The sequence below is a fragment of the Miniopterus natalensis genome, chromosome 19 (genome assembly GCF_054644295.1).
Source record: "Miniopterus natalensis isolate mMinNat1 chromosome 19, mMinNat1.hap1, whole genome shotgun sequence".
Taxonomy (NCBI): Eukaryota; Metazoa; Chordata; class Mammalia; order Chiroptera; family Miniopteridae; genus Miniopterus; species Miniopterus natalensis.
In genome coordinates this window covers 22360253-22374159 of record NC_142099.1, presented here as the reverse complement: position 1 = coordinate 22374159, position 13907 = coordinate 22360253, and the positions used below count along the sequence as shown (strand labels likewise).

The following is a 13907-nucleotide window of genomic DNA, read 5'->3' as shown; positions in this document are numbered from 1 at the left end:
TGTATCCGATACACAGCATGAGTTTGCTTTGTGATACAATATGGAAATATTTTTGTGTGAATAAGTGAGTTAAGCTCCTTTATAAGTGGATCATTTTGTTATACTTTCAAGGTAGAACAGAAATATGTTTTGTATACCTTATTGGAGGCTTTCGATGGTACTTTTTTTCCGTATAAGGGATGGGAAAGTTAATCCATAATAGATGCGTGAAGATCCCTTAGATTTTGAGTTTTATCCTGGGAACTGTTGCTGTGGCTTTCCGCTCTGCTGCAGGTGGTTAAAGCAGCACTGGCTAAACATTTTGTTGTGACCCCGCAAATGAACTTGAAATGAAAATGCAACCGAGTTACTGCTGAAATTAAGGGTAGTTGTTAGTGAAGTTGAAAGGCAGAGTTTATATCTTGCATAACTAAAAATTAAAGCAAATAAGAATATTTCCAAGAAGATTGATGAACTCACTCTAGTTTAAATTCATTTTATGCCTATACTGTTTAGTATATGCACTTAATATTCTACTGTTGGCCGAGCCTTGTTTAAGGACCTAATGACACAGGCTTACTGGAAGCAGTATCTCCACTTGATTGTTCAGTTTGGACTGCAAGAGGATCGTTTTCACATGTACAGTTTTTAGAACTGGCCATTCTCCTTTCACTTAATCTGGGGCCTTTTGGATTTCTCCCTCTTCCTTTGGATGACATGACTGAGCTCTGTTGTGCTTTCTCTCACGCAGGGCAGCCACCGATCACAATGTGGATAACACAACAGAAATACTCAGGGAGTGGCTGAAAAATGTGCAGAGACTCTATCACTACGTGGAGTGGAGGCCCATGGATGTGCCTGAGTGAGTAGCAGGAGAACATTCTGCGAGCTCATTACTGACCTTTCCTCCCTTAGCCAGTTTTCCAGCCATTCAGGCTTCCAGTCTTGGAGGCACATGTGGCCTTTCCTTGTCTTTCATCTGCATAAGTTTCTTCCTTTGACAGATCTTCATCTTTCTCTCTTCCTCTTTACTCCCGCAGGTACCAGCCAAGTTCGGGTTCTCATTAGTTTACAAGGAAATTACCACAGCGGCCTATATTTTAAAATAGTGATATTGTTTATTCATATTTTGTGTGTACCACTTTTCTACTTGAGGGATCATAATGAAAAGTTTGCATACTTTTTATATATATACACCTTGCTTTTTTATTTACCATACCTGGGTAATCATTCTATAGTTAAGTAGCTGCTTCATTATTTTTATGACTGCAGAGCACCCGTTGTATGGATATACCATAATTATATAATCAGTCTCTTACTGATGGACATGTAGGTGACTTCCAATCTTAACCATAACAGTTTCTTAGTTGCTTCCATCTTCAAGTCATTCTACATAACGTATTGTCAAGTTAATCTACCTAAAGTGCTAATGATGTGTTTAATTTTTCTGTTAAAAGAACTCCAGTGGCTCTCCAGTACCTACAGAACAAAGTTCAAGTACCCCAGGCTTATATTTTTAAAAGATTCCGTAAACTTAGCACCCATATCTATGCATCCATATTTCCCGATTCTTCCCAAAAGAATGCCTGCTTTATCTAGAATGTTCCTTTTACTTTCAACCCCAAGCTTTTGTCCATGCAGGTTTGCTCTCCTGGAAGACTCCTTCTTTCTTTGTAACCAGCTCTTTTCCCACATCCCACCTACCACCGAAAGCTGTTGCTAGCCATTCCAGTTAGAGCTCTACCTCTCAACACTTGTGTTGCTAATTTCCTACATCAGCCTTTCTGACAACAATATACTTAATGAATAGAAACTATATAATTTATGCTTTTTTTTTTCAAGTTTTTGAGTTTTTTTGGTAGGGGCTAAAGTATACAAATCATATTTTCCCCAGTGCAGTTTTTGGCAGGCACTAAATTAATACTTGTTGGATAAACAAATGAGCAGATGAGAACATGAGTAAATGTATTACTATTGTAAATGTTTCCAAGGCTGTTACAGTTCCAGCTTAAGGAATTGTATAGTAAAACAAATTGATTTGCCTGATTTTTTTGCCCAGGATAAGTCATTTATTGAAAGCCAGATTGTATTGTAAAAGCAAGTGCCATTCCAGGGCAAATTTTTCTTCTTCTAGTCTCTCTGTATATAATTCTTTTATTATATATACACATATATATCTCAAATCCTAGCTTGTGATCCATATGTCAAGCAAAATTTAACTATAAAATTTGAGCTGTATTAAAAATTTTGAACACTCATTTGAAGTTCCTTATAATGGAATGTGGCCTAATTAGAATGGACCAGAAAGAGTTTTTGTACCTGCCTCGCATCCTGGTAATTTTCTCTGTAGCCAGTTTTCGGCTTAATATATTGTATGCCAAGGTCAGTGTGAAAAATATTAGGGGAGGCATTTTGGGGGCAATATATTCAAAGAAACAGGAATTGTACTGCATTTCATTGAAGCAATAATAGGGGAGGACATCTCAGAGAATTCCCGTGCAGTACATAGTTTTACTCATGTTATTTGTGTAGTTTTTGTGGTTTTTCATTCACCGAGGCTCCTGTGCTACCAGCACAGCTAGAAAAACTTGAAGCAGTGGCCAGTTTGGGCCACTCTGACAGCACCAGTGCTCCTACCAATTAGGAGTTTTCAGAAGGTTCTCGAGGGTACACCAGTCGTCTGCCTGTGTGACCGTGTGAGAGGCCTGGCTGGCTTTTCTGAGGATGCCGATGGAGACCCCAGGGACTGTGCATCCGCTCCATGACCTCCCTTTACCTGGGATACATCCATGTGTTCAGTTCTGTGGAATCCTTGACTGAGATTTGCCCAATAAATTAAACCTTTGTTTTTCCTAGGAAACTCATATTTTTATGCTGCAAAATCTCCAGATGTATCTGATGGCAAAATAAAGTATCTAGGAACAAGAACTTTGGGTTATGCCTGGGTTCAAACCCTAACTGCGCCCTTTGTTAACTACATAGCATTAAGCAAATGACTTAAACTGCTCTACCCTTCCTCATCTGTGAAATGGGGATTCAGCCAACTGTGGATCGAAAGTACTTGGGGAAAAACTGTTACTTTTTGCTGGCATATACTGTGTGGTTAGGCTTACTGTGCATCTATACTGAACATGTACAGACTTTTTATTCCCTAAACAGTACAGGGTAACAACTATTTATATAGCATTAATATTGTATTAGGTATTGAAAGCAATCTAGGGATAATTTAAAAATATATGAGAGGATATGTGTAGGTTGTATGGAAATACTACACCATTTTATATAAGGGACTTGAGCATCCTCAGATTTTAGTATCCACCGGGGTCCTGGAACCAATCCCCTTGGCTACTGAAGGACTATTCTACGTACCTAGTAGGGACTCGGTGAAATATTTCATATAAAGATTCTTGTGTACAGTAAGCAGCAGGTTACTTGATCTCTCCTCGCTCTAGTTTCCTTATGTATAATGGGGATGATACTAACAAAAATAGTGTCTGCTTCAAGTTAGGGTTATTGGAAGATTAAGTGAGTTTCTACACAGTGCCTGGAATATATAAGCACTCAATAATTTTAAGCGACTACTGTTATTATTATTTATTATTATTTTAGGTCTTATCCTGATGAAATTGGTCCAAAGCACTGGCCTGCCTCCCGGTTTGCCCATGTGATGAAACTACGACAGGCAGCCCTTCGAACTGCGAGGGAAAAATGGTCAGACTACATTCTGGTAAAATCACATGTTTGATTTCTTGACAGCTGTTATCTAGAATATGTCCAGATCAATTGTCCAAAAACCAGGCCTGTGGGATCAATCAAAACAGTCTTTGTTGCTTGGCCGGGCGTGGCTTAGCGGTTGAGCATCGACCTGGGGTCCGGGAGATCGTGGTCCGATTCCCAGTCAGGGCACATGCCTGGGTGGCGGGTTCAATACCCACCTGATCAATGACGACTCTCTTATCATTGATGTTTCACCTCTCTCTCCCCCTCTCTCTGAAATCAATGAAGATATATTAAAACAAACAAACAAACAATCTTTGTTTAGGCTCTGCCTTCCCCACTTTTTAATAAAGGCACAGGGGGAAATGTTGGGAGCTTCATACTGGGACCCCTGGGTTCATCTCAGACCCACCTCTGACATGCATTTTCAGTAAGCAAATAAGCGCTTGACTTAGTCAATCTCTTTCACAGAACAGGCGTGAAAACCTGAATCTTTGTAGTTTCAGGGGGAATGCTGTAGGTAGAACAATATAAATAGTCTTAATAACTTTTTAGAAGAATTAAGTTAATTATATAAAAAGAGATTCAAGTTGACGGCTTTGAATCTCCATTCCCTTTTGCTCCCGAGTGATCTGGAGAGTGGTCTCTGTTTCTTGGCTTCCCGGTTTGCTCCGCATTGTGCTGGGCGCTCGTGGAGAATTTTTCTCCATGAAGATGTTCTGTCACTTCCGTTAGCACTTCGAGGTGGCCCAGAGTGGGCTGGACTTGAGGATCAGGAACCAGTGTTATGTGCCATCCTTGTCTTCCATGAACCTGTCTCAACTGGAAAGGACGCTTCCTCAGGAGCTACAGTTCCCATTTCCCTTTTGAATATTGACAGAGGCTTTTCTCCCCCACAAGTTTATGGGAACCAGGTTCTTCATCGGTGCCTCCCCCCAAAACCATTTATATCTTTTGGTAAACGTTTTCCAGCACAACACTGGAAATAACACCAATAAAGCAAAGCCAATATTGTTTCATCAAATGTATTGACATCTCTCTGTCACTAGACTAATTCCCAAAGGGAATTCCTTGGATCTGTGTCCATTCCCAGCCCCTCAACCGCAACAAAAATCAGCCCAATGATTGATCACACACACACATCTTCTAGAAATAATTTCATAGAAGTTTCAACTTGTCCCGATGATACTTAACATTGTATAGCTATTTAAATATCGTTGAAGTGTACAAATGTCAAACCACAAAATTTTTGGTAAACAGATTAACTATCATAAGAATGAAAGCTTCTGGTTATTTACTTTGTGTGTGTTGTAAATAGACATAACATAAAATCTGTCACTTTAATAATTTTTAAGTAGATAGTTCAGTGTGGTTATTTATTTTATATGACAGAAAATGTTGTTACTGTCCCTGTAAATGAATCGGTGTGAACATGCACTTCTGCTGAGAATGGGACATGGCTTTGTTGGTTAACATGGGTTGACATAATGTACTTTAAACAAAAATTCTGCTTGTAACATTAAAATAACATTGGTGGATCTGTTTTGGGGGCCATTTTGGCATTATTATAGACAACCTAAACAGGTCTGTCCATTTGTATCTGGAGTAGGCACTCGATAAGTGTTTTTGAATAAACCTTTAAAGGCTTGGGAGCCATGAACATCTTTAGGTTGGTTACTGGTTGAGTGTGTGCCGAGTGTGGTAACACCAATTCATTACTTGGTGCCTTTTGCAGAACTGAACATGGAAAAGTTAGACTAAATGTATTTAGTTTGAATGAGAGCCATCCATTTGGAATGGGTTTCCAGAAGGAGAGCATAGATGACTGGTTCCATATCATGAGCAAGCCTCCCTAGATGCTCTATAAGTGTTGGGTTACCCTTGAACCCGTTATGGACAAGTACCTTCTCACCTGACTTTCTCTTTCTCTTTCCCTAGTTTATAGATGTTGACAACTTCCTGACTAATCCACAGACCCTCAATCTAATGATTGCAGAAAACAAAACCATTGTGGCCCCCATGCTGGAGTCTCGGGGCCTGTACTCTAATTTCTGGTGCGGAATCACACCTCAGGCAAGTCTTTGGCTAATGAATTAGCTATGAGTTTAACAAGGCGGCCATGTGTCAACAGTAGCCCTGTTAACCTTTTTCTCGTTTCCTCCCTTGAAAGATGCGTGTCATTTTAGAGCAAGCATTTCCAGGAAAGGAGGTGAATCCAGGTCCAGTGCCATAACCCAGTAGCTCTTCTGTATTAATGAATTATGAAGAAAATATTCAAATAAGTTTAGCATTAGAAGCTTTAAATTAACCGATAAAGCTTGCTGGAATTTGTGCTATTTTTTATCTTTGATTCAGAGATTTTTAAAAAATGTAAGGTTTTTTTTTTTCTTCATTAAAACTATCATAAGAACACCATAGAAAAAATTTTAAATGAAAAATTGTAAAAAAAAATGTTAATCCCCACCACTCTAACACCGTAAATAACAGTTTGCATGTTTTAATAACTATATCAAGTGGCTATAATGCAATGTACTTAATCTTTCTCTTAGTTTGAAAACATTTAAGTTGTTTGCAACTTTTAACTATTATAAGGACCATCATGATTAATATAATTTTTTCTGTATTTAATATTATTTCTTTAGGATAGCTTCTTAGAAGTAGAATTACTAAGTCAAAGAGTATAAATATTTTGATGACCTTTGATATATGTTGCCAAATTCATTTCAAAGTGATCCAATAATTAGAACTGCTATGGTAGCTTTTTCCCCCCAAAATTCATGTTAAAAACAGAATTCTTTTATTTCCATCACCTCTCTTTTCCACTGGAAAGTCTTTCAAGTCTAGAGATCTGTTACAGTGACTGCTTATGGCTGGTTATATTTTTATCCTGTAGTTAATGAATTCAAAAGATAAGCTGATCATGTGCTTAAGGAAAAAAAATATATGTTAAATGTAGTCTCACACCCAAAAGGCTAAAATTGTGAGTCCCTCTTTTATATTTGGTTTGGCTTTGGGCCAAATGATAAATTTTTAATAACTGGCTCTCTGTGGGGGCAAAAATCCTGATGGGTAGCATTTGCCAGTTTTCATGATGTAAGTACTCCCACCATGCAGACAACTTAAATGTTGTTTAAGCTCAGGGAAAGGTTAAGTTAATTGCAGTCTAGCTACTTGATGAGATAATTATTAAAAATATGCATAGCTGACATCTGTGGTTCTCTTAGATGGTGGTAATTAACTTGATTTTTATTTTTATAGCTACCAACCTGTCAGTGGGCTTGCACAATTCCTGAAAACGTAACAATCTGTGGCTCTAGCACCCTAACTGGACAAGCCATTGCTCCTTCATTACAGTACTTCTCGCAGTCCCAAGAGGTTTTGAATGCATGTTATCCAAATCTCTTTTAGGGAAGCATCAAGTTCATATTTGTGCAAGTCATTCAGTTCTCGGTGTGAAAACATTACATTAGGTTCTTAGTTAACCACCTGCAGTGTTTCGCACGGCAGAATCACCCGAGGGTTGTTTTTAATGAGCTATGCTTTGACATCAGCAACAAGGATGGATTATTCTAGTGACTGCAGCCTCCAGGTTTCAATTATCTTCTTATTTGTGTTCATCATTAAAAGCAAACAGGAGAAATGTGCTCATTTAGTTTGCACAGTAAGAGTAAAAATCTGGCCCCGGCTGGGGTGGCTCGGTTGGAGCATCGCCCCATACGCCAAACTAGTTGTGGGCTTGATTCCCAGCCAGGGCACACACCTAGGTTACAGGTTCAATCCCCTGATCAGAGTGCATGTGGGAGGCAACTAATCGATGTTTCTCACATTGATGTTAATCTCTCTCTCCCTCCCTCTTTAAAATCAATAACTATATCCTTGGGTGAGAATTTAAAAAAAAAAAAGTAAAAATCTGAGGAATTTAGGGGCAACTCTAATTTTTCTCCCTTTGTTCTTGGTTGTCTGCCATCCCCAGTCAGGCTTCTGCTAGGGCCAATGACTTCATAAGCTTAAGGCAGGCCCTGGTCTCCAGAGCCTTTAAACAAATCCCAAACAAAATGACTCTGGTGGTGGTGTCTGGCCAGCGAACAAGAATTATTACCAACAACATTCAATTTATGTGGGGAAAAAAGACAAAATGTTCACCTCTGCCTGTCTGCAGGAGGCATGCTAACTCTCTTTCTCTGCTCCTTTCCTCCCTGCCCCCAGGATATTCAGTGATTCATCATCATCATGAATTTTCCAAGCTTCTCTTTCTGAGAATATTGTTGCTATGTTGTCCAGAACTTTATATTTCGTATGTGTTCTTAGACTGTCCTTTAAAGACCAGCGTTCCCTTAATCCCTTGGAAGAATGTTCCCAAGTTAAAGTGTTAAGAGAACCCATGTTCTCCTGACTTAAGGATATCAAATGATCCTTACTTTAAAGGTTAATAAAAATTATACTAATAATATCATATAATGGATCACAGTTTTCAAAGTATCTTCATAGACCTTATTACATGTGATCCATTCTACAGCCCTGTGAGAAGACACTCGGGCTCAAAGAGATCAAGCACGGGCTAAGGTCCAACAGCTAGAAGACGGTTAAAATGACTCCGAGCCTCGCGTCTTCTAAGTCTTAATTCTCGCTGCTTCGACCTTGCCACGTGGTCCGGGTTAGGGTTCGCTCAGCTGGAACACTCGTCTAGACACTAAAGAGATTGTCAGAGACATGAAAGAGGCTGCAGTGCCTAATGTGTGGGCACTGACATCGCAACAGAAAATGTGACCACAAAGTAAGGGAGTTGGTTGTCCTGTGTGCTTGTCCCAAAGAGCTTTCAAAAGAGGAATCCCCCCAAAATGTGGAGCAGACTATTGAATAAATAACTTTACTGAAAGAAGACCCTATTTCCATGTCTGAGTACTGCATGTTGAGTTAAAAATATTAACCAATGTAATGTAATTTTAACACGAGCCAGTATTGATTGATGCTTTCTTGGTGCTAGCACTATTCTAAGCACTTTGAATGTTTAAGGCATCCCCATGGAGTGGACAGGGCCACCGTTTCTGTTTTACTGATGAGGAACTAGGTTGAGTAATCTGACCAATACCTACAGACAATAAGTAACTGAGGGGGGATTTGAACTCAAGCAGGCAGACACCAGAAATTGTGCTCTTCATTGCTCGGCTTTACCACCTCTAAATGCTCACGCTTAAATCATAAGTCAACATAAAATATACTTTCATGAAATTATTAAATCAAGAGATATGCTGAAACCAACATTATTTCTGACAACAGGGCCTTTTTAGTATTGTTAAATATGTAAATAGCAATTCTTGAGCTGAATTGGAAATTCTTTGACCAAGATAAAGAGTTAAGGTGACTTTTCTTGGGGACTTCTCCTTAACTGGTGATGCCTTGGAAGGAATCAGCTAGCAGATGACTGGGAAAAGTGCGGTGCTCAGATCAGAGAACATAGCCCGTCTGCTTGCTCTTTTACAGGGCTTCTATAAACGGACCCCAGACTACGTTCAGATTCGAGAATGGAAGAGAATGGGCTGCTTTCCTGTCCCCATGGTCCACTCCACATTCCTGATTGACCTCAGGAAGGAAGCCTCGGACAAGCTGACGTTCTACCCCCCGCACCAGGACTACGCCTGGACCTTCGATGACATCATCGTCTTCGCCTTCTCCAGCCGGCAAGCAGGTACTGTGGGGATTCGGTGGCACTGCCCCCATGGAAACACTGCAAATAACCAGCCTCTCTGTTTTGTGCATGTTATTAAGAACACTGCCATCTATGGAAATGGGCTTCCTCTGCAGGTAGTGTTAGAGGCAATTGATTGCCTGCAGTACCCACACCAGCACCCTCGGTATTGCTGTCCCTGTGAGCACCAGTGACCAAGAGCCCTTACCCAGACTCCACTCTTTTTATTGAGCAGTGGGAAGAGGGTAGTGGTGGGAGCCATGGGTTCTCTATGGTGCTACTGCATTGCTCTCTTCATTATAGGAGTCCTTTTATTAATCAGAAACTGTGACAGAGACCCAAAACAACACTGGCAAAAAACCCAGACTCATATTCCTTTTCAAAAAAGCCTGAACTGGTATAGTGGCTCTAATGCACAAATTTTCAGGGACCCAGGCTCCTTCTCTATTGCTTTTCCACCCTCCATGAGGCATCATCCTTAATTGTATGATCCAAGATGTCTCATTAGTAGGGATGCATTCCAGCCATCGAGTGAAAACCAGAGAGGGACGGCACTGTCTTCCCCTTGAAGGGTACACTCGGGACCTTGAGCACATCACTTCTATGCATATCCCGTTAGCCAGAACTTAGTCACGGGACAACACCTACAGAGGCTCCGAAGTTTATCTATGTCGTCTAGAGCCCTAGTTCTCTCGCTCTAGGAGAAGGTGAGGGTAGATTTGGGGAGTCAACCAGCAGTGTCTGCCACGGTCCCTCTGGAAGGTCAGGCAAAGCCAGACAAGTCTTTCATGAACTACTAAGAAAGCATTTCCAGTGGCAAGTGTAAGTTTCTTAAAGACAAGTCAGTTAGGAATGTAAGTTATTTCTCTCGTGTCACCTGCATGTGCCATCAGGGAGTACGTAATTCACCAAAGCAGTTCAGTAGGAAGATACACAACATTCCTCAAGCAAAGCTTTATTCTCAGGACGGAAGCCAGGTCCCATTATCAATGAGCCAGAAATGTGCCGCTTAACCACTAGCAGAAGTGAGTTTAGAAACCAGGCAGATGGTGAATGAACTCACTGTGGCCACATAAATTAGGGTGGATGGGATCACCTCAAGACCCTAGTGAGCTGAGGCAGGTTACTGGCAGGTGAGACTGGTAACACAAATTTAAGCTACAACTCATTCACCAGGCCATCCTTGAAGCCAGGGGTGTCCCACTCATCAGTTGTAGACTTGGTAGGAATGCGGATATTTGGTGGAAGTGGGGAAGGCTGATTTTCCCCCTTGGCTGCCAGGGCCATTGAGACCCTCTGGCCAGGTGTAGGCATTTTCAGGCGCATGTCAGGGCAAAAGCAAGGTTCTTGTTCCCCTGTGGGTTGGAAGTTTCCCTGAAGGTTCTATGTCAGTGTTCATGGAAACTGCTGCTTTCTGCTTGGGCTGTGATTGGCTCTGACCTCACCAGGATGAGAAACAGACGCAGGGCCTTCTCAGTCCTTCGATTTGTGCCAGGTGATTTGCTCCAGAGCGCCAAGTAAGGCTGTTCCAAGAAAGTGAACTATGAGCAATTACAGTAATGATCCTTGCCCATCAGAGTCCCCCCTTACTGCTGTTGCTCAATGCATTATGCTGACCCATGCACTAAATTATTATGATAAATTCTTTTAAACCAAGAACTGGATTTGTGGCTAGGAGAGTGACACAGGCTGGGAATGAATTTCCAGCTTTGCCCTTTGCTTGTCCTTACTCAGCCTTCGTTCCTTATTGGTCAGACTTCCCAAGGGTCTGAAAGCGAGTGCAAAGGCCCCACTCCTCTTCCTTCACCTTCCTCTCCCACATCACCCAGTCGCTGGATGAGACAGGATGATGGAAAGTAAATATTCATGACCTTGCACGTCTGAACATGCCTCTCTTGTCCCCTCACTTGATGGTGAGCTCAGCTGGGTCTCATCTTCTCTTTTTGTGGAAGCTTTGGAAAGTTGAATGGTAAAACGACGGACCTAATTAGGGTATGGAGGCAACCTAAATATGAAACCACTTTCCTTCTCCTTCCTGAATTCATCATGACTTGCAAGAGGGTAGTTTTTGGTTTGAAGGTTCCCAGAAGCCTTCATGGAGGCAAAGAGCAGAGCTAGTGACTTCATTTGGTGAAGGCAAGAGAAGCGACAGTGATCGGTGGGCCAGCCCTGCTTCAGCCAGAGTCAGCAAAGCAGAGGATAGAAGCTCTTTTCTTCCCTGCTCTTCTCTGTTAATGCCCTGAGACAGCTGATTTGGCAGGAGATACGGCGGACTGGGGGAAATCGCATCCGCACAAAATAGAGAAGGCTCTGTGCAGGTAATTCTCTCTCTGGAAAGGATAGATGGTTCTAGCAATTAACAAGTCAGAAGCCTGGACACATGGACCAGAGCCTAGCAGACTCATTCTTTTAATTAAGCAATCTTCTCACTAGTCAAAACTGTGTCTGTTGCTGGGTCTCTATGTGACCATCTAGATTCCTACATTCCTAGGTATCTGGTTGAACACAGATGCTGTGTAATATCACTCTCGGAATTAGCCAGAAGGGGCTGTAAAGACCAGTACTGAATACGAGAGGGCTGTGGTGTATTTCTGGCACCTTCTTAACAGGACTTGAGATGCAGATTTTCTTTTGTTCCTTTATGAATCTGTTATAGAAGTTTCATGTCCATTGGTTGACTCCAAATCCATGCTTGCTAAGAGAAGAAATAAAACCAGCCCGGCTGGAGTGGCTCAATGGTTGAGCATTGACCTAGGATCCAGGAGATCACAGTTCGATTCCCGGTCAGGGCACATGCCTGGGTTGCGGGCTCGATCACCAGTCGAGGGCATACAGGAGGCAGCCGATCAATGACTCTCTCATTATTGATGTTTCTATCTCTCTCTCCCTCTCCCTTCCTCTCTCTGAAATCAATAAAGATTTAGGAAAAAAAAAAAAAAAGAAAACCAGAGAGAGTTATAGAGAATTTAAATGTTCTTGTTTTTTATTTTTGGTTCTATGTATGCCTAGATTTAGTTCTAATAATCTGTCAGCCTTACAGGATTTTCCTATTTGCTTTCATATCAAATATGGATTTTATTCTTCATTCTCTTTATTTCCTGAAGGTAGATTACAGTGTTCCTTTCTGTCCTTGCCTCCCTTTTGATCCCTTCATGCCTTTAGTGTTCATTTCAGACCACAACTATGCTGTTTCTTTAAAGAGAAAAAATCAATTTCCTCTGAGTTGAAGAATGGCCCGGGCTTTTTTTATTAGACCTCAATGCTCTGTTATACTTTCTTAATAAAGGAGCATTTTTGAGGTCTGCAGACAGTGCCTGAAACAGTTACTTGTTCAGTTTCAGTGCCAAACCCAGCATTAGCCACAGTCCTGTCTCCTCCCATAGTTGTCACTCTAGAGCTAACCAGTGTTGTTCTCTGATTGGCCGGCTTTGTCCCCCTCAGGCGTCCAGATGTACCTCTGCAACAGGGAGCACTACGGCTACCTGCCCATCCCCCTGAAGCCCCATCAGACGCTGCAGGACGATGTCGAGAGCCTTGTCCACGTGCAGATCGAAGCCATGAGTGAGTGACCCAGGAGCCTGCGGTGGCTCTCGTTCCTCTGCCACGACACCAGACACATCCCCCTCCCCCAGGACTGGAACACGGATATTCTTTTGTTCATTTATTCTTTAACTTTTCCTAATGTGAAGTATGAATATGGCCAAGCTTTTGCCCTCGGAGCATCCCGTCCAGGTGGAGAGCTCGGTACACAGTAAACTTGTGTCACACGATGTCCTAAGGGCTGTCACGGTGCTTTGTGGCAGGATTTCAACTCTAACTTTGCTGCTTTCTAATTATATACTTTGGGCAAGTAATCTAACCTCTCTGGTTGTACAGCGGAGATGATGAAAGCTTGTAGAGTTTGGGGGAAGATTCTCTATGATCTATATAAAAAGTCTAACAACAATAATAATTATGACTTGAATTTAATAATAGCTTGTGATGTGTCGGATACCACACTAAGCAATTTTTATGTATTGTCTTATTAATTACAACAAATCGGTGAAAGGGGCTTTATTATTCCCGTAGTAAAGATGAAGAAATTGAGGCATAGTTTAAGTAGCTTGCCCCAGATCATTCCACTAAACAAATGACAGATTGGGGTTGGAACCAACCTTGCTGTCTCCAGAACTCTTGTCCTTACCCACTGTGTTGTTTTTGCCTCCAGGTCTACACGATGTCAGGATTGGTCGGTGCTCAGTAATCAGTAGCTACACTAATTATCATGTGTAATGTACAGGTGTCTAAGGAGAAAGCTACAGGTCCACCCCGCCTAGGGAAGGATGCTGGAAATGGCTTCCCAGAGGAGGAGATATTTGTGCTGAATTTTCACGCAGGATCTAAGAAATTCAGTTCTCCATCACTAGAGCATAGGATGTGTGTATGCGGGCGGTGGGCAGTGGGCGGGACGTGAGCCCAGGCGGGATGACCTCTACTGTATAAGAAGGCGTTTGGACTTGTCTTGAAGGGAAGGGAGAATTTAAGG

General features: G+C 41.6%; 1 protein-coding gene across 1 annotated transcript in view; it reads left to right on the top strand.

Annotated features, from left to right (window-relative positions):
• The window catches only part of COLGALT2 (collagen beta(1-O)galactosyltransferase 2), a 74252-nt gene that overhangs the window by 39966 nt on the left and 20379 nt on the right, over nucleotides 1-13907 (top strand). The window contains exons 2-6 of the mRNA XM_087827938.1: nucleotides 731-841; nucleotides 3589-3706; nucleotides 5635-5769; nucleotides 9178-9382; nucleotides 12824-12943. Of these exons, the coding sequence (XP_087684064.1) occupies nucleotides 731-841; nucleotides 3589-3706; nucleotides 5635-5769; nucleotides 9178-9382; nucleotides 12824-12943 (689 nt within the window). The remainder of the gene's footprint in view (nucleotides 1-730; nucleotides 842-3588; nucleotides 3707-5634; nucleotides 5770-9177; nucleotides 9383-12823; nucleotides 12944-13907) is intronic.